Raw genomic sequence first — 20,137 nt, forward strand, 5'->3', positions numbered from 1 at the left:
TTTAAGGGCAGAAAGTAAACTTTTAGACTGTTAGAATCAGGGGTAAGAAACATTCATTGTGCTGAGACATAGAGAATGAGTGCAGATCTGTTTTTGCCGCTCAAGTAGAGGCATCAGGAAAAGCCTTGGCTAGTTCTAGCTGAAAGGCCAATGTGGCAAGATAATGGTGAACTTGGGAGGGGAGGGGACAAGATTGGAGAAAACAGCCAAGACCATGCAGCACCTGCCCAGCCTTAGTAGAGATTTTGGATTGAATTCTGAACACTGTGGGAAACCAGTAAAAGGTTTTATGTATTTGAAAGATCACCCTAGAATAATCTGGAAAAAAGATTAGAAAAAGAGGCAAGAGCAGAAATGGGGAAATCTTTCCCCACTTTAGAAGTCTCTTGCTTTGTTAGGGAAAGATCATTATGAGTTGGCCTTTAGTGGTATTAATGAAGGTAAAGAAATGGGCAGAATTGATCATCAATTTCAGAAAAAGAATGGACAGAATTTGAAAATATGATTGGAAAACAGTTGGGACTTTGGAAGAGATGACATTCAGTTTCCTAGCTTGAGCAACAGTGTAGGTAGATGTGGCATTTATCGAGATGGAAAGGACTGGAGGAGGAACATATTTGTTGGGGAAGTTCAAGAGTTTAGGGCAGATTTTATGGAGGAGGTAATCCTTAAAGTAGGTCAAACAAGAAGACATTGTTGTAAAAACGTAACTATATCAAGATGAGTAATAGAAATAGTAAGTGTTCTAAGCATTGAGCAGCCAGAAAGATCAGCAGTTACTAGGGAGATTAGAGAAGATTTCTTGGACGATTTGAGACATGAATTTGCCTGTGAGGATTGGATGATACTTGCATTAAGTGCAAGAAAAATATTCCAAGTTGAAAAATCATATGAACAGAAATCCTGAAGCAGATAAGAATCATATGAGTTAAGTCATAAGAACAGACCTGAGGGGGTTGAATCAGGAAATGGGGGAGGGATAATAGTTGGAAAGTCCAGATTTGTTATGGAGGGGTACACAGAAATGTGAGCGTCAAGCCGTGATTGGCAACAGGTGGAAATTTGGATGGTTAATCTGATATTTATGTGTAGAATGAATTGAAATCTGGAAGATTGGTTTTTGGTTTGTGTTTTGGAAACTTGTTGGTACCGAGCATAAAAATAAGGGTTTGGATTGATGAATCCAGGGGGAATGAAAAGGAAAAATGAACAGGATTCAGGTGACTTAATGGGGATAGGAAAGAAAGAATCAACGTTAATTTTCAAAAACTTAAACCTTGGTAACTAGGAAGAATGAATCTCAGCAGAAGTGAAAAAGTCAGGAATGGGACTGAGTAAGAAATGGGTTGAATAAGATGTTTAATTTTAGATAGGTTGAGTTTCCAGTGGAGTGGAATGTCTCATGAAGAATATTGAATGAGATCAGCACAAATATGTCTGTGACTTCAAACACTGTTTAAAAAGAGGGGAGGGAACTGGGTTCTGCCTTAAACTCAGATTAAGAGAGACCACTACTCAATAACTATGTTGAAAAGACAGAAGCTGAGTGTTCTTCTACTTTACTGTGTGTGTATCATATTGTACTTTTTCTTTTTTCCCTTAATTTGATTATCGTACTATATATTTTAAGTGAAGTTTTCTGTACTTCAGGGACAACTACTTTGATCACTGTTCCTTTGTATGAGATTGTGCATTTGCTCCTTTTTTCTTCATGAGTCTTGCCCCTTACTGTGTCCCTCCAACTCCCCCCCCCCCCTTTTAAAATCTCTTTCAAACAAGTCTGGTTGGAAAAAACAGGTTCTAGGGGAAAGATGCTTTCACTCTGAAAACCTGTGGAGATGATAACATGGTGTAAGGAATACCGAATTACTCCCTGAAACCTGACAAATACTATGACCGCAGTCAAGACATTTGGCTTTGGGTCATACATTCTTCCTCTGATGTCCTAATCTTTTGAGATCCTGGAACCTACTAGTCTTTATTCGCTGATGAGATGGGTGACTGTCTTTAAAGTTGTAGTCATGTTCTCACTGTTTGGCTGCTGTGTTTTAGAGAAAAATGCTTGGAAAGGGTGGGGGCTTCCTCCATTAAAGAGCTGAAGGGTTGGCTACCTTCAATTTCTTTGTCTTAGCTTCTTCTTGCTACCTCCCACAGAGATCCATATGGCTTTGGAGATGGTCGAGATACAAGACGTGATCGATCCCCAATTCGAGGAAGTCCAAGGAGAGAGCCCAGGGATGGCAGAAATGGCCGGGATGCCCGGGATAGCAGAGCCATTCGAGACCCCCGAGACTTGCGGGACCACAGAGATAGCAGAGACATTCGGGATCACAGAGACAGCAGAAGTATGCGTGATGCTCGGGACATGAGGGACCTCAGAGACTTTCGTGATCTAAGAGACTCTAGGGATTTTCGGGATCACCGGGACCCCATGTATGACAGATACAGAGATATGAGAGACTCCCGAGAGCCCATGTACAGGTACATATTCAGCCATCCGCGTAGATCTTTGTTGGGGTTTTTTTGTAACAGTCTTTTTTTGTGGGTGTTCTGCTGAACTAATTGGAAACTCTGTAAGGACAGTGACTTTATCAGCCTTAGGTTTCCAGTGTCTAGCGAGTGGCAGTTGTGCTCCTCAATATTTGCTGAATGTGTGAATGTTCAATGAATTATGCTTAGTGAATGAATCTGGATCTCTCCCTGTAGCCTATGAAAGGTAGTATTGTGCAAATGGACAAAAAAGATGGAGTGCAAATTGTTTTGGCAATGCAAAAACACAGGGAAGACACACGCGTAGCCAGTAAGTCTGTGAAAAGACTCTCCGCATCATTAGTCAACAGGGAAATGCAAATTAAAGCCACAATGAGATACCACCTCATACCTACTAGGACGGCTATGATAATTTAGTAAGGAAAACAACAAAAGAAAAGAACAAGCACTGGCGAGGTGTAGAGACTAGAAGCCTCAAACATTGTTGGTCGGAATGTAAAATAGTATGGCCGCTGTAGAGAGCAGTTGGCAGGCGGTTCCTTAAAAAATTAAATGCAGTAGAATTGCTCTGACCCATCAATTTCACTCTGGGGTGTGTACCCAGAAGACTTGAAAAGAGGGGCTCAAACAGATACTTGCATGTAAATGTGCAGAGCAGCACTCTCCACAGTGGCTGGGAGATGGACAAAACCCGAAAGTCTGTCAAAAGGTGAATGAGTTAAAAAATGTGATATATCCATACAGTGGAATATTATTCAGCCATAAAATGGAAGGTAATTCTGATACCTGCTGCAACAGGGATGGACCTTGAAAACATGCTAAATGAAGTAATCCAGACAGACACAAAAGAACAAATAATGTGTGATTCCAGTTACATGAAATATCTAGAGAAGACAAATTCACAGAGACAGAAAATAGGTTAGAGGTTATAGGGATGGAAAGTGAAGAGTTACTGCTTAATGAGTGTTCTGCTCAGGGTGATGAGAAATTTATGTGTAGATTTATATGAAATATTTGTATTTTTGTATGTATTTTAAATAACAATTTTTTAAGAAGCACAGGCAGGGGGGATGGGAGTCCTCAAAATTAATATCAGTCATTACTATTAGTTATTTTGCATTTACTTTAAGCCAGAAACTATTGTGAGAGCTTTCTGTACATCCTCCCAGTCATTTTGCAAGGCAGGTTAAGAGTCACAGCCACCGAACTGATAAGCAGTGAATCTCGTTTGTCTAATCCCAGAGTCCACTGCCTTACTGTGCTGTTTCCTCACAGGGGACTGGGTCTTGAAGAATTCTCTATATCTGAGTTTTGCAGGATAGGTGAGTTTTAACTTTGTGCAAATTTCTCCCACTTTTCAGGAGAGAAAGCTCTTATGACCGATACCTGCGAATGGATGACTATTGCAGGAGGAAGGACGACCCTTACTTTGACCGTTACAGAGATAGCTTTGATGGACGAGGCCCTCCAGGCCCAGAAAGTCAGTCTCGTGCAAAAGGTAAAGTAGCAGTTTATTTGTTACTGATAGAACACTTTACAAATAACTACCTGGAAAGGGACTAACGACTTGGCTAAGCAATCCACAAAAAGAAGAAATACAGATAGCCTATTACTATGTAGGGAACATTTAGCTTGAAAATAATTTGTAAAATGCAAGATTACTATCATCATCTTTAGTCATGTAACAAGAAGTAAATACAAAATTGTAGCAATAAGAAATGAACAAAAGATTACAGCTGGAGAGGGTTAATAAGTGCTTGCTTTTTGCCTGTTAACCAAATAACTACAACTGTCTGCACTCTCTGTGCGGGATGTGATGTGGGGTTTTTTTGTTTTATATGTAATTTTTACCTAATAGCGTCTCTTTTTTAGATAAAGACAAAATGTTTTTTCAAAGCCTGATTATTCTCAATACATCCTTAAAGATCTCGTAATTGTTTTGTAGTTGAAATAAGAGCCTCATTTTTAATTTGTAATAAAACTTTACCACATGATTTTTTTTTTTTTTTCCGGAACAAATTAACAAATACCTGTCAATGAGAGTCTTAAATAGTTGTCCCCAAAATGCAAATTAGAATAGTAATGGAATACTATCTTTTACCTGTCAAGTTGGCAGGAATGTTTAAAAATGACAACACCCAATGTTGACCAAGATGCAGAGAATTAGCACTAGGTAATCTACCCCTGTGAAGGGATAAGTTAACAGCCTTTAGAGGGCAGTTTGGCAGTATGCAGCAGATGATGTGTTTAAGTGACCATGCCCTCTAATCCAGCCATTCCATTTCAATGAATTTATAGTAATAAAAAATAATAATACTGGCTATTTTTAGGAGGTAGTCCAGAAGAGTAACTCAGACAGAGTATATGTATATTACGACCTTGGCCTACATACTTGTAGGATTTAAAGTAAGGTCTGTGGCTTATTTTTATAGAAAGGCACAGTCCATATTTCAGTTTTCCTTGTCGGTGTCTTACAGAACGTTTGAAACGTGAGGAACGGCGTAGAGAAGAGCTTTATCGTCAGTATTTTGAGGAAATCCAGAGACGCTTTGATGCTGAGAGGCCTGTTGATTGTTCTGTGATTGTGGTCAACAAGCAGACTAAGTAAGAATCCTTCGGTTATTTCTCCTGAGTAAGGAGAATGGTCAGAAGAGAAATGAAGACTTCCTTTGGCAGCCGTACCCACTGAACTTGGGCTGTGGGTTCTAGCATTGCTCTCCTACATTGAGCCAGAGTTCTGTCAGTTGTGGCTTGACAGAAAACCCATTGCAAACTGGCTCACGCCCCAAAGGGAAATTTTTAGTTTGCCTGACTGGGAATATCAGGTATGGCCACATCCAGTGACAAACCACGTCATCAAGACTTGGTCCCTGTATTACCCTCGTTCTCACGCAAGCTTTCTACTGGAAAAGGCAGAATGGCACTAACCCTATACATCTGTCTCAGCAAAAGCCTCTGTTTCCCAGTGCTTCCATTTAAAGGCCTGGAATTGTTTCTCATTGGACTGACCTGGCTCACTGTCCCATCCTTGAACCAGCGGTGCTAAGATTCCCAATTAGCCAGGGCTGGGTCATGTGCCCCATTCCTAGAGCTACAGGTGGAATTAGGCCTGTGGAATCATGTGGACTGAGTAGGAGAAGGGTGCTTTCCCAAAGGAAAACTGCAGAGGGAATATATGTTGGTCATGCAAAGCAATAGATGCCCCCTTCATGGAGCCACCCCGAATCCCCACCACTTCGGGAGGCACGTGTCTCTGCATTGGCCTGCCAGGCCTTCTTTATGAAGTGCCGTGATCTTGCAGAACTGTCAGGAAACCGTTCTAGCCAATCCAGAGTTCACAGTACCTCTTTGCTTGCCTCTTTTTCACATTGTTTCCTGAAGAGACCGAGCAGAGAGGCACAAGGGAGCGTAGCAGCTTGCAGGCTTGGCACTGGCTATGTTCCCTTTCCCCAGGTGGTTAGTAAATAACTTCATGTGTTTTCTAGCAGTTTGAGGTTAAAGAGCTAATTTCAAGGCAGAGACTAGGGAAATAGGTGTCGAGACACCAAGCAGCAGGCAGAGTTCCCAGGCTCTGGGCTGCCTTGTTTAGAGATAGATGCCACTTTTAACTGTGGATAGTTTTGTTTTTTTTTTTTTTTTTCTTGACACAGGATAATAGCTGTTATTTTCTAAGCACCTACTCTGCTATCCCTTGCTAGGCGATTTACTTAAATTATTTTTAATCTTCGCAGTCATCACGTTACATGTGTGTTCATTGAGCTCCTCTCTTACGTGTATGGCGAAGCTAGGTACTGGGATGCAAGTATATAGGGCCCCTTCCTGTGGTGGAGCTTACACCCTAGTTGGGCAGATGACAACAAAAATGGGGGTATTGGTGATGAGCCCTATGAGAAGAAATATATCAAGGATCTAATTTAGATTGGAGAGAAGGTCAAGGGAATGACATGAGTGGAGCCATATTCCTGTTTTGTTGGTAAAGAAACAAGTTTGTAAGAGGTTGAAGGATTTGCTTAAATCCTCACAATTTTGTAAGTAAATGATAAGGTTGGGATCCAGACTCCTCCTAGCGTTAAAGCCCATGCTTTTTCCACTCTATTGTGCAGCACCCCAGAGACAGGTACATGCCTCAAGTCTTGGGCAGCAGGATGGTGTTTAAGGAAAGACCACTGCTCTGCAGGATCAAGAAAAAGACCTGGGTACTAAGGACTGTGCTGTTGGTAGCTTAATATGTGACCATTCTGAGCTAGGCATAACCATTCTGAACTCTGGTGTAAGGGATGGAATTGGTCTAGATTCTTGGAGCCTGAAGAGGGCACTAGGGAGACATGGGATGTGCTAAGATTTGAACTCTCCATAGGAGCACACACTGCTGGCTGAGGTGCAACAGTATACAGATTGGGAGCTGGTCAGGGAGTGCTCACTTGGATCCTGTTTGTTCCTACAGAGATTATGCTGAATCTGTGGGGCGGAAGGTACGAGACCTAGGCATGGTAGTGGACTTGATCTTCCTCAACACAGAGGTGTCACTGTCACAAGCCTTGGAGGATGTTAGCAGGGGAGGGTCTCCTTTTGCTATCGTCATCACCCAGCAACACCAGATTCACCGCTCGTGCACAGTCAACATCATGTTCGGAACCCCACAAGGTACGGAGGCCCGAGTGGGTTAGAATTCCAGAGATAGTCACTAGTCCATTAATTCTTTGATGCCCTACTGAGAAGAAGCAGGTTTGGGGCAAATGACTCGTATGTCAGCTCAAAGATGGTGGGTCCCTTTTATAAGCACACTGGAGGAGACTTGCATAGTCACTTACTCGTCTGATATTCTTTCAGTGGATGCAGTTCTGGGTCTGCTATATGGAAAACATTATATTTAGCTCTCAGGTATACATAGCGGGATGCTGGTAAATGTATAACCACTAGTTCTGGGAAGGGGGCAGGAGGCATTGTGGTTCACAGCATTTGCTGATGGTGTAAATGCTCCCCCTGTGTGTCTTGTTTCAAGCCACCAACATGCAGTCACTTCAGGGACGGTTGGGAAGAGACATGCACCGTCAGCTCTCACCATTGAGAGCAGGTGCCGGCACACCTCTGGCAGATGTGCACCGCATGGAGCGTGCTAGAACCCTTGGCTTTCATTAGACTTTGTAATAAGGGACTGAGGACACGACAGGCGACGGGACAGTCTGCAAGTGTGCTAGAGAAGTAGAGGGGGCAGGAGAGCAGGGAGGAGGCCCAGGAAGTCCTTGAAGCCCTTCCCTGAAGATGCTTTTTAGTACATCGCACTCAGGATGTTAGGACTCAGCCAACCGATAGCCCTGGCCATTGCTCTTCCAGCCCAGACTGGACTTTGCCCTTTTTCCACCACATCGGAATCTCTTTGCCTGACTTGTTACCCATAACCATAAAATACATAGGGCTCTCACTAGGTCATTTGTGTCTCTGAGCAGTAGTTTTCAAGATGTGTAAGGGCATTTCTGTGACGTTCTGAGGCTTCTCACCACCCTGTAGGTCACGTTGCCCATGGGTAAGGAGAGGAGGTTATTTAGGGTCATATTTGATCTTAACGCATGACCTTTGAACTGATGAATTCAGAAACAGTAGGCCACCTCTATCCTGAGTGTCACAGTAGAGAGCCAGACTTTACAGAAGAGCTTTTTGGCCCCCTGCAGCCTGCCTCCCATGGTTATTCCCCATGTGGTCTTTTTGAATCTGTGGGAGACTGTCATGTTTCTTTGGTTTTTACTACAAGTCTGTGATCTAGGAATTCCCCCGAAGAACCAGCTCTGTGAAAGGTGTGTGTGTTCCCCACCAAAGAAATCTATTCACCTGTCTTTCCAGCCTTCGTCTCCCCCACTCTGCTCCGCATCGTAAGGCTTTTTGTCACCAGAATGGTTTTCTGGCTGGTTTGAGGTTAGAAAAGCCTTGGTAGAGTCCAGAAGTTGGGCACTCACAACTGTCATGGGAGAAAATAACTCCTGTCATTCTCTCCTACAGAGCATCGCAACATGCCCCAGGCAGACGCCATGGTGCTGGTAGCCAGAAATTATGAGCGCTATAAGAATGAGTGCCGGGAGAAGGAGCGAGAGGAGATTGCCAGACAGGCAGCCAAGATGGCAGATGAAGCCATCCTGCAGGAAAGGGAGCGCGGAGGCCCCGAGGAAGGAGTGCGCGGGGGGCACCCTCCAGCCATCCAAAGCCTCATCAACCTACTGGCAGACAACAGGTACCTCACTGCCGAGGAGACTGACAAGATCATCAACTATCTGCGAGAGCGGAAGGAGCGCCTTATGAGGAGCAGCACCGACTCTCTGCCTGGTGAGCTACGTGGCAGGGCCGAGGTGAAGTTCTGACTCTGCATTTCTCTAACCCCCAGGCTCTGTTGGGAGGGTGGCAGGCCCAAGCTCTTTGGGGTGGGTAAGGGGAATGAGCCCGTCCCCTGGGTTCTCCCACGGGCCATCCTTGCTGATGTAATGATAACTTAACATTTGGGTACTGAATTCCAGTCCCTGTAGTTAATGTGGCGATGGGTGGGCTAAGATTGCCAGCTACCTGGTCACCGAGATGGATGCCCTTTGTTCCTTTAAGTAGTCCTCTGGGGCACCTAGGCTGTTTTCTGGAGACAGCATATACCATGAAGTAGCTCCTTTGGGAAATTGACGTTATAGTCTGTGTACTATGTGATTGATGTGATCAGTGATTGTTGTTCTTCCCTGGCTGTTAAGCCTCCTGCCCACGGAGGGTACTTTCAACTAGATACCTCCTCCTTCTGTCTTTTAGGCCCGATTTCCCGCCAACCACTCGGGGCGACCTCGGGTGCCTCGCTGAAGACACAGCCAAGCTCCCAACCGCTCCAGAGCGGCCAAGTGCTCCCCTCTGCTACACCCACTCCAGCTGCACCCCCCACCTCCCAGCAAGAGCTTCAGGCCAAAATCCTCAGCCTCTTCAATAGTGGCACGGTTGTGGCCAATAGCAGCTCTGCATCCCCTTCAGTCGCTGCCGGAAACACCCAGAACCAGAATTTTTCCACGGCAGCGAACAGCCAGCCTCAGCAAAGATCACAGGCCTCTGGCAATCAGCCTCCAAACATTTTGGGACAGGCGGGATCTGCTCGGAACATGGGCCCCAGGCCTGGGGCTCCTTCCCAAGGGCTCTTTGGCCAGCCTTCCAGTCGCCTGGCACCTGCTAGCAACATGGCTAGCCAGAGGCCCGTGTCTTCCACAGGTATCAACTTTGACAATCCAAGTGTACAGAAGGCTCTGGACACCCTGATCCAGAGTGGCCCTGCTCTCTCCCACCTGGTTAGCCAAACTACAGCACAGGTGGGGCGGCCCCCGGCCCCGTTGGGATCCTACCAGAGGCATTACTGAGGCTAAGTCTCTCAACTGTCCCCAGTCCCCTCATCCCCTGGCCTCCTCCCACCTACTGCGTTCAAATAGAGTTATTTGGAGGATGTTCTCTGCGCCTCTCCAGGTCTACATCGAATGTTTCTACCACCTGCTCTCTCTTCTGCCCAAGGCTTTGTTGCTTATTCCTTCCAGAGTCAGAGTTTATACTGCATTTGGGGGTGTATCTTTTTTTGTTGTTTTTGGTTTTTGTTTTGTAGAAAATAAATATCTCTGGGGTCACTTGGGCAGTATAGGTGTCCGGGCTCAGTTTATATTTCATGGGTTTCTCTGGTCTCTGTCAGCTGGATTTGGGGGTTGGGGAGAAGGAAGAAGCCACGCCCTGATCGACTGAGTTTGGAACAGCATTTTCATGTCCGTCGCCACCACCTTTGTTCATTTTGAACCTACCAAGGTTTTTTTCAGCTTCACACAGGCCGACCAGAGCTCAAGCTCCTGTCTGCAGCTGCTTCCTAGGGTTGCAGAAAGCCAGCCTGGGCTGGGCAAGCACGGTGTCCTCGTGCCCCGTTCCATGTGTATGGGGTCTGCCGGAGGATTCATAAAGCAGCTGCTCTGGGGTTTGTCTAGGAGAGTGCGTGGCGGCCACGGAAGCAGGCACTTTTCTGCCTAATCCAGGGTTGTTAGTTTGGGGTTTTCTTTCTTTCTTTTTTTCTTTCTTCTCTTCTTTCTTTTTTCTTGCTTTTTCTTTCTTTCTTTTCCTTCCTCCCCTTTCTTTTTTTTTCTTTTTTCTTTCCCTTTCTTTCTTCCTTTCTTTTTTTCTCTTTCTTTTCATTTCATTGGAGGATCTCCAATGGATTGAACAGCTCCAGTCACCAGCAGTTCAACAAGAACTGTAATCTGGGCCCTGACCACTCTCACCCCCTTAACGTTTTTGTCAGCTTCTCCCTCTCCAGTGCTAGTTTCATGGAGGTTCTGAGAAAGCAACTCTAGACTCTGGCAGGGAACACCTTTTTTTTTTTTTTCAGTGATTGTTTTGAGCTTTTGGCTCAGAAATCAGGCTCTTATTTTCATTTGGACTCTTCTGTTTCTGAGCAGCAGGAGGTAGGGACCATTTTGATGTCAGACTTTTGGTAGCTGGACATGTCCTTGATACAGGTGGTTGTTCATAACTTTTGAGCCAGAGTGAAATTATTAGAGGGAGGACTTCTGGCTGCTGCTCTCTATGGAGCCAAAGGAAGCTGCCCTCTCCCTAGGGATGGTGCTCATCAGAGCCCTGTGGGTCACAGCCTCAAGGGTCCCCTGCAGGGATGAGGGAGGGCAGGGACCTCAGCTGAGTCCTTGCCAGTGGCTGAGCAAACAATGCTTTCAAAAACTCAAGGTCCCCGATGGCAGCGTTTTATGTTCTGACCTGTTTGTGTTCTATAGTGTTTTTTTCCTCTTTGGAATTCTGTGTTGTTAATAAGATGAGATGATTACTTTTTATTAAAATGAAAAAGTAAAGGCTGTGTTGTCTTTTTGGGGTGTGAATAACTGCAGAGGCATTCCCTCCCCAGTCAGAAGGTGAGGGCCCCTGACGGAACATTGACTGGTTTCCGTCTGCCGTGACGCCTGCCCCCTCTTGTCCTCATCTCTGTGGTTGCGGTCAGCCCCGAAAACCTCCTCTGACCCTAGTCCTCTTCTGCCACACCTCCCCCGGTCAGAAGCTTTAACATCAGGTCAGAGCAAAAGCCTGCTGGCTAATTATGATGCTGTGTTAAACGTGCTTGTTTGTGGTGGACTCTCAGTGTGGCAGCAGGCTTGTCCGCTCACTCTGGGAAAGGGACGTTTCTGAGGAGGCCGTTTCTGGCCGCTGGCCAGTGGAGCAGGGTGCTCTCCCGCTTTGATTTGGCCTCAGCTGCCACCCTGTGTTCTACCCGCTATGTGGGGAGTTGGCAGAACCGTAGAGTCATAGAAAGTGGGCGCCTGGAAGAGCATTTAAGGGCCAGGAGCCTGGGGAAGGGGGCGAGGTCGGACCAGCACGGGCCTGACCTGGTTGTCCCAGGCAACCCGACCCTGAGGAGCAGCCCAGCCAGGGACCGTGGGTCGGGGTGTGATGAGGCAGGGCTCCTTCCGAAGAGCCACCTTGAGTTCCGCTCCTTCCCCCTCGAGGGTCCATACAGCACACCTCAGGCTGTGAAGGGTATAATAAAATTATTTTTATTGCATTTTGTGCAGACGGGAGTCTAAAAAATACAGTAAAAGCTGTAAAGCATTAAATGGGAGCGGAGGAGCATTCAACAAGAAAGGAAAGAACCAACGCGCTCCTTTCCATATTGGCACAAAGAACACAAGATCAGTACTGAGGCGGAATGCGGAATACTGAAACACACTGAAAATTAAAGGCAGGCCTAATAATAGTAATAAATAATCTTGATTTGGTTTGCAACCTCTCCTATTTACAAGGGTTTTCAACTTCATTGCATTGCCCTGCACATAGATCGGCTAAAACAAAAGCAACACTAGTTCTCACTACGAGGCTATTGAAATATTGCACTCAGAATAAAAGTCACTTGAATGGACATGAAACATCTAGCTACAATGATTATAAAGATAATTTGATGAATGACCTGTGATAACATTCATAACAAATATTGCACATGTAGCACAGAAAACTTGGGTTTTGTTATGGGATGTTTGTCTTCTTCAACAGAAACTTTGCTCTTGCCAACCAGACATTCTGGGCCCAGATAGTGCAGCTTTGGTTCCCTAATTGGTGGTGTTGATACAGCCCCTTCCCCTTCTGCCCAGGCTGCCGCTTAGCCTGGGGATGCTCAGGCCCCCAGAAGGCTAGACCCAGCTGTGGTTCTCGGAGGTCTTTTGAAAGATGCAGGGGGGTCAGGTGGGGGGGCCTGGTGTCTTAATATTTCCAACCTTCTGGAGAGTCCATTTGCCCCCTTATCAAATCTCAGAGGGCCTTGGCCTAACAGGCAGATACGGAGACCTACCTCCAGCCACACCTGACCCAGTCTATAGACGGCAACAGCTCCAGCTCTCCGCCTTGGGCTCAAAGGGAAGGAGGTGGTGAGGTCAGGAGTACTCAGTAGCCCCAGCTCTGGGAGGTGGGCAGGATGTCTAACTAGGTGCAAATGTCAGGGACCTGGAGCTGGAGGTACTGAACCCGGTCCCAGAGGGCGCTGGAACGAGCATGCAGTGCCTGTCCCCCTTCGTGACGTGCCCTGGGGGAAGGGAGCCCGCCCAATGCGCCTTCTCTAGGGATAGACGGCGCCTCCGACCGGGCTGCGTGGAGCAGAAGCGCCAAGGACCGGAGCTGGAGAAGCCAAAGAAAGGCTTTGGGTCCCGGTTGGAGGAGGGCAGAGAGGCGCTTAGAACAAAGCACATGGCGACTCCAGCCCTCCCCCAGGCCCGGGTGCCCGGGAGACGCAGCTGGAGGCCGCTGCTGGGCAGCAAGGCCCGGCCCCGGCACGCGGGAGAAGGCGGCTGGGTCCCCGAGGCCGGAGCTGCCAGCTGCCGGGTGGGGACAGGGGAGGGAACATCAGGAGCAGAGCTGGGGCCTCCCCGCTCGGTCTGGCCCCTAAACCCAAATCGCTTCCCCTCCTCCCTCGCCTGTCCCAGGGACGCAACTCCGGGGAGGGGACGCCCTCCAGCTCCCCGGTTTCAGTCTTTGGCGAGGAGCCATGGGATAGGGGGAGCAGGCGACCAGCCGACGAGAAGAGACGCCCGCTCCCCCAAGAAGGCACGGGGGCGGGGCTTCCTCGGTCTCTCCGCCCCCCCCATCCGCTCACCACCCCCGCCCCCAGCAGCCCCTCCCCGGTCCCGGCTCCGGCTCGCGGGGAGCCGAGAGGCGGCTGCGCGCGTCTCCGCAGCCGCTGGGAGGCGGATCCGGGAAAAGCCGGGCGCTGGTCTCACCCCATCTCCAAAACGAACTTGCGGGAAGGGTCGGAAGCCGGGGGCGCGCGGGAAGGGCGAGGAGGCGAGAGCGGAGCGGGGGTGTCGAGGGGCCAGGACCACGACTCCCGCCTGGGCCGAAAGCACTTTTGCTCCCAAACTCGCGGACGTCCAGGAAAACCCAGCCTCCCGAGGCCGCCGCCTCCCCCGCGTGCCCCCAGCGGGAGAGCTCGAAGGCGGCGAGCAGAGAAGTCCGTTGCGCTTCTAGTCACAGAAATATGGGGACGTTAAAAATACACGCGATGTCTCCTGTACACTATGTATAGGCGCGGCCCCGCGCGGAGGGGCGGCGGGTCGGGCCGAGCGCGGCCTCCCCACCGCGCGCCCTCGGGCCGCCCGGGTGCCGGGCCCGCGCCGGGGCGCCGAGGAGGACCGGGCGGGGCTGGGGAGGGGACGCGGCCGCGCGGCCCGCGGGCGCTCCTCACGGCCCCGCGCCTCCGCCCTCCGCGCCTCCCCGGCCTTATTGCAGCGTCTCCTCCGGCGGGGCGAGGCCGGGCCCGCAGAGCGACGAGCCAACGGGGCGCTCGGGCTCCGGCCTCCGCGCGGGGCGGTCCCCTCCGAGTCAGCCCCGAGCGGCGTGGCCTCCGGGCTTCAGGCAGCGGGGAAAGGGGCCAGGGCGCGGGCACAGGGTCTGTATGTAAACGGTGACAGCGGCGGGGGGCGCGGCGAGGGCTCCGGGGCCGCCGGCCGGGCGCGCTCGGGCCCGGGTGGCAGGTCCTGGCTCTCAGGAGTAGATGGTGATGACCTCGCGGCCGCCGCCGCGGACCAGCATCACCCGGTCCAGGTGCTCGGTGAGGACCTCGAGGAACTCCATGTCTGAGCGCCAGTCAAGGAGAAAAGCCGCGTCCCCTTCGCCCTGACGGAGTGGAGGGTCGCGATCGGACGCCGGGGACCCCTGGGCCCGCCTCCCGGTCTGAGGTTCCTGACGCGGGAACGCCTCGGCTCTTCCCTCCCAGGACGAGGACCCCGTTGCCCCGGACGTCCGCCTCCCTCCCGCACGCCCCACTTTAGGTCCTGGATACAATTTTCGTCACCGTTGCGGTTGCGGGGAGGTCCAGGCATGTTGAGCAACACCAGCTTGGCATCCCGGGATTTCTTCACGATGACCTCGTTCAGCCGCACGGCAGTGTGCATGCGCCGCACGTTGGACTGGTTCCTGGGGGAGGCAGGAGGGGAGGCGGGCGCGTGAGCCCGAAGCCGGAGAGCAGGACCCAGTGCCCTTGCAGCCCCAGGCGCACTGGGCCGCTGGCACCGGTCAACCCCAGACCTCTCCAAGTTGGGCTGTTCAGAGACCCCAAACGGCCAGGGGCCCGCGCTGAGGGTTCGTGATAGACTGAGGAGAGCAGGGACCCTGGCCAACCCAGAAGAGAGAATTAAAAAATCCTGAAGCACTTACAAATTCTCCCACTCCCTTCAGGAAACACAAGAGAAGCAAAGAGAGGAAGAACAAGAGAGGGGTCAGAAGAAGGAGGGGCTGAGCACTTGGGCCACCATCCTCCCCCTCCCCCACCCAGTGCTCGCCGGTCCCGCTCTCCCGGCCACACCCCCCTTCGCTTCTTCACGGCGCCCCTGGGAGCGCCGACCCTCGGCAATCAGCCCGACCCCAGGTCCTCGGATGGGGACGCCCAGACAAGGTCTGGGCCGGGTCTTCCCACCAGGACCTCCTCTGCTCATCTGCTGTGCCACGGGGAGCAAAGACCCTGCGGGCTCACCCCAGTCCCCAGCCCCCAGCCCGCAGCCCCCAGGCCCCTACGGCTTCATGCTGAAGAAGTCCTTGATGCCCTCCGAGGAGACGGGACTGGGGCCCTTATTCTTCTCGGCCACCGACTTGTCCTTGGTCCAGGTGAGATGCACCTTCTCAGGATCGGCCTCGCCCTCCCCCTCAGGCTCCTCCCCGGGGGACGGAGAGCTGCTGGGGCAGCTGGGAGCGCTCTGGTCGTGGATGAGCTGCACCTGGGAGATGAAGGAAGGGGCAGGCAGCACGTGACTCCCTTGGCCGAGGCCAGAGGTGCGGCTCCCACCGGCTGGGGCCAAACCACCCAGGCGCACACCTCCTCTTCTGGCTTCTCCTCACTGTCACCAGCGGTCTCTTCTGGGACGTTGAGGCGGAGCCGAGTGTTGGCTGGATTCTTTCTCCGGATTGAGCCGCGAGACTCATCTGTGATACTCTGGATCTACGGAGTGACACAGGTTAGCGCCAGCTCGGCTAGGAGTCACCACCCGTGCCCTGCAAACAGCTACCTCCAGGAGAGCTGATGTTCGGCCGCGATGCACACTTCTGGGAGCCGTACCAGCTGTTCAAACATTGCAAGGCTTCCATACCAAAGAGCTTTGGCCCCGCTGGCCTGGCCGCTCCAATTCGTCTGCAGAACCCCTGACCTCCCCACCGTCCAGCAAGCAAAGGGTTAACACTTGGCCCAGCAGGGCTCTATCTTAGCACCCGCCCTCCAGTGTCAGTTCTAATTGGTCAGTGCACATGCCGTTTTTTTGTTTTTTGTTTTTTTTTATTGTGTTCACTATCACCCTGGACAACATCCTTGAAGTGTTCACCTTTCCCAGCTCAAAAAGGTACCCACCACTCATTCCCCTGAAGATCCATTAACCAAATCTGAGAAATATATTATCCACACCTGGGAGACCCCCTCAACCATGGTCTGTCGCTCTCACCTACAGGATCAATTCCACAGGCAACCTGTCACCTGCCCCCCAGTGCTCTTCAGTCCCCTGCCACAGAGTTACCATCACTCATTTCACCAAGGGGTGGGCTTTCATCCCAACTCGGGGCGCTAGTGGTCCACGTTACTCACACCTGGGAGATCTTACACCCATACCCCGTGGGGGGCTCATCATCATTACCCCCTGAGAACTCATCAAGCGTACCCTAGGAGGTATGCCCCCAACTGCCAACCATCAGCTATATCCCTAAATAACCATCTGTTACCCACTCTCGCAGGGTCTATCACATGATCCCCCACACTCGGAGCCCACGCCCATGAGGAATCATCATCCATACATATTTAGCTTCCACGATTCTCCCTTGGGCCCCAGAAGTCACATACAGAGGAAAATCTGTCACCCGTGCCAAAGCCCTCTGCATCCTGGCTGGCAGGCTTGGTAGGTGCCAAGTACCCCTGCTGCTAGGGAGGTGGGGTTGAAGGGAATAAGGGTGATGAGTAATGCTCTAGGGTGAAGGCCGTGCCAATGGCCAGGAGTGTGAGCCCCGGGCCATCCCTAACCTGTGCAGACCCGGAACCGGCAGCAGCTTGAGGCTCTCAGAGCCCAGCCAGGGCAACCTCACCTCGCGCTCTCGCTCATTCTTGGTTAAATGCATCTGTTTGAGGATCTGAGAACGCTGCTCCATCACCAATGTCTTCTCGTAGGTGTATGCCGAGATATCGCTTTCATGCTGTGGGCGGACGGGGGGGGGGGGGGGCGGGGGGCAGGGTAGAGTGACAGGGGCAAGGGAAGAAAGCATGAGCTCAGGTGCAAGGCCAAGGGAAGGGAGGCGGACCCCCTTCCTTCTGCCAGCCTAGGGCTTCTCTCTCTAATGACCTAGTTTAACCAATAGCTGTGGGAGGCAAGGACGAAGCAGAGGACAATGCTCTTTGAAGACAATGCTGCTCATTCCCTCCTCAGCCCAGCACAGGACCAGGGTGTGAATGGGTGAATTAATGAATGAGCAGATTAATTAATTACCCGGGTGAATGGAGAAGGGGAAGAAATTTTAAAGGAACAAAGTGATGAATGAATACATATATGGATGAATGGGTAGTTGAGTGAATGACTACATTAATGAATACACAGAGGGATGGGTGGACGCGTAAATAAACCGAGGGGGACGGATGGATGAGAGGCCATGCGGTGTAATCGCTAGGGGCCTGGACTCTGAAGTCAGCCTGCCAGGGTTTGCATCCTGGCGCTGCCATTTGGTTGTCCTGTTGAGCAAATTACTTAACCTTTCCGTGCTTCAGCTTCCTAATCTGTAAAATGAAAATGCTGATACTTGTATCTGTTTCACTGGTTGTTGTGAGAATATATATATATATATATATATGGCATGAGACAGTGCCTTACATATAATGACTTGGCTGTTCTTGTAAAGAAGAGAGGGACGGATGGATGGATAGATGGGCAGACTCTTGGGTTACTCCAAGAGAGGCTAAGAGGTAGGTAAGATGGGGAAGGGATCCAGCATCATAAGCTGATCGATTTGGGGGTCGCCCTATTTGGTGCTAGGGCCAAGAGGAAAGAAGGCCGGCTAGGACTCCAGAACTTCAGGGGTGGCTGGTAGGGACTCACCATCTCCACGACCTCGACCTCCGCGGTGATACGTAAATGGTACAGAAAGGTGGTCAGGTCCTTCTTCATCTGGATGCTGTTGTCATCCATCTGGGCCACGGTGAAGATGCGCATCTTGCACTTCCGCCAGACCTGGAGGGGTGAAGGGGACCCAGAAAAGCCCAGCCCAGACGCAGTGAGAAAATTCAAGGTCAGAACCTAGAGAGGACCCTGTCCCTCAACCTTCCCACCCACCTTCCCCCCCCCCCGCCACACACACACACACACACACAGACCCAAAATCCTCTACCTGGGAGGCCACTCCCTACAAACCACCCCCCTCCCCCGCTTAGGTAAGAGTCCCCATTAAAGTATCACTTGCAAGGGTGAAGCAGCGCTCTCCTTTACAAGGCAAGGACACCCGCCAGAGGAGACACACTCAGGTCCTAACATCTCGGGGGAAGGGAGGTGATCAGCCCCCCTCTTCCAGGAGCTCCCGGGGAGGGGCTCACGTGGAGGCTGGCCCTGGCCAGAGCCCACGAGCCACGCAGAGCCACACTCGCTCACCTTGTGGTGTCGCAGCAGGAAAGGCAGCAACATGAGCATGCCTCCGTCGTGCACAATCCACCAGACGTCGATACTGCCCTCGGAGAAGCGCTCAGGGTTCCCAGGGAACATGGAAACGTTCTTGGTGACCAGTAGGGCCAGGTGACCAGCTGTGGTTTCCCGGACCAGCTCTGGGGAAGGCCAAGGAGAGGGCCAGAGGGGAGAAGAGCGACCCCGGTCCCTTCCTGCACCAAGGTTCCTGGCACCCAGCACCCCACCCCCCACCACCCGGCCCCGGCCTTGGCCTGAGTAGTCAGAAAACCAGCATCTACGTAGGTCTCATCACTCAATTGTTGTTTGGGTTGGGGAAAGCCTCTCGACCTTGCTGGGCCTCAGTCTCCCCACCTGTCAAGCGGCAATGAGACCACCTGCCCTTCCTATCAGGAGCTCTTCCGTGCACGGCCTGGTTTATCCTCTCAACTGCTTTTAACTATGATCCACCCGGAGCCAGAACAGCCTGGAGTCAACAGGGCAGCCTCTAGGCGCCCAGCTGTGTGAGCTGGAGCAAATTCCTCCATCTCTCCGGGCCTGGGCCTCCGTTTCACACCAGTAAAGGGGAGATGACACTGCCTCGCCAGCCCACACGGGACCGCTGAGAGGATAAGAGGCTTAGAGAGAGGCTCAACTTGTCTGGCAGACAGAACACAGTCCATACATGTCCGCTATTATATTACTACCAAGGCGTCTAGTGCTCAGAGAGGGTGAGTCACTTGTGAACGATCACACAGCTAGGAAGGGCCAGAGGTGAGATGGAGACCCAGGCCTCTCTGACTTCGCAGCTGTAGCTCTTTCCGCTGCCTTCCACTGACTCTCTCTCTCGGGGCTGAGTCAGCTCTGCAGGGCCCAAGACTATGTCCCTCACACCTGAGTCCTCAGCGCCTGGCACATGGCCAGCTCTGAGCACCGACCCCCCGCATGTGCGACACCCGGGAAAGAGCCCCCGGGCCCAAGAGGGAGAGCCCACCGCCCACCACTGTCCCCGGCCCACCCAGTGTTACCAATGAAGTTCCTCCATGTCTGATGATCTTCCTTCTGCCGCCAGTTGCGGGGCCAGCCAACCAGCACGGTGTTGTGCTGCAGCCCCCCGAGGCCCCCGGACTGGATCAGATGCGACACGCCGTCACGCAGGTTGGAGGAAATCACTACCTGGCAGAAGCCTTTCACTTTCTCTGCCTCCATCAGGCGCCGGATGGACTGGGAGATGGGGGGAGGGGCGCGTCAGACAAGGACGAGCCTCAGGCCTCCCTTCCGGCTGTCTCTCCCCTTCACTGTCCCCATCTTCTCGAAGCTCAGCTCCGATCACGTCAGCCTCTGGCACCAGAATCGCGCATGGCTCCCCATCACCTAGAGCCCCGTTCCTTGTGGATCCGGCAAAGCCGTCGGTGACCTTAGCCCACACTTCCCGCACCCTGCCTTCGCTGGCAAGCCCTCCACCCCCACCGAGACCCTCCCCCCATTGCATATCACACCCTGCT

The 20,137-nt window shown here is 51.3% G+C and overlaps 2 protein-coding genes across 4 annotated transcripts in view; one reads left to right on the forward strand and one right to left on the reverse strand.

The window, feature by feature from the left end:
- Positions 1-11,333, forward strand: part of NCOA5 (nuclear receptor coactivator 5) — a 30,932-nt gene extending 19,599 nt beyond the window's left edge. Inside the window, exons 3-8 of one of the 2 annotated variants that reach the window (XM_030309473.1) lie at positions 2,155-2,481; positions 3,852-3,988; positions 4,968-5,094; positions 6,935-7,134; positions 8,485-8,805; positions 9,268-11,333. In XM_030309473.1, coding sequence (XP_030165333.1) covers positions 2,155-2,481; positions 3,852-3,988; positions 4,968-5,094; positions 6,935-7,134; positions 8,485-8,805; positions 9,268-9,857 — 1,702 coding nt within the window. In that variant the 3' untranslated portion in view covers positions 9,858-11,333. Of the gene's footprint in view, positions 1-2,154; positions 2,482-3,851; positions 3,989-4,967; positions 5,095-6,934; positions 7,135-8,484; positions 8,829-9,267 lie in introns of both variants that reach the window. The other variant, XM_030309474.2, reaches the window with a different exon arrangement.
- A 2,894-nt stretch (positions 11,334-14,227) lies between these two features.
- Positions 14,228-20,137, reverse strand: part of SLC12A5 (solute carrier family 12 member 5) — a 34,453-nt gene continuing 28,543 nt past the window's right edge. For both annotated transcript variants that reach the window (XM_030309475.1, XM_030309476.1), the window contains exons 18-26: positions 19,661-19,856; positions 18,624-18,793; positions 18,078-18,209; positions 17,077-17,184; positions 15,830-15,952; positions 15,532-15,731; positions 15,175-15,189; positions 14,801-14,934; positions 14,228-14,594 (exon numbers count right to left, since the gene is read on the reverse strand). In XM_030309475.1, coding sequence (XP_030165335.1) covers positions 14,503-14,594; positions 14,801-14,934; positions 15,175-15,189; positions 15,532-15,731; positions 15,830-15,952; positions 17,077-17,184; positions 18,078-18,209; positions 18,624-18,793; positions 19,661-19,856 — 1,170 coding nt within the window. In that variant the 3' untranslated portion in view covers positions 14,228-14,502. The remainder of the gene's footprint in view (positions 14,595-14,800; positions 14,935-15,174; positions 15,190-15,531; positions 15,732-15,829; positions 15,953-17,076; positions 17,185-18,077; positions 18,210-18,623; positions 18,794-19,660; positions 19,857-20,137) is intronic.

This window comes from Lynx canadensis, chromosome A3 (assembly GCF_007474595.2).
Source record: "Lynx canadensis isolate LIC74 chromosome A3, mLynCan4.pri.v2, whole genome shotgun sequence".
Classification (NCBI taxonomy): Eukaryota; Metazoa; Chordata; class Mammalia; order Carnivora; family Felidae; genus Lynx; species Lynx canadensis.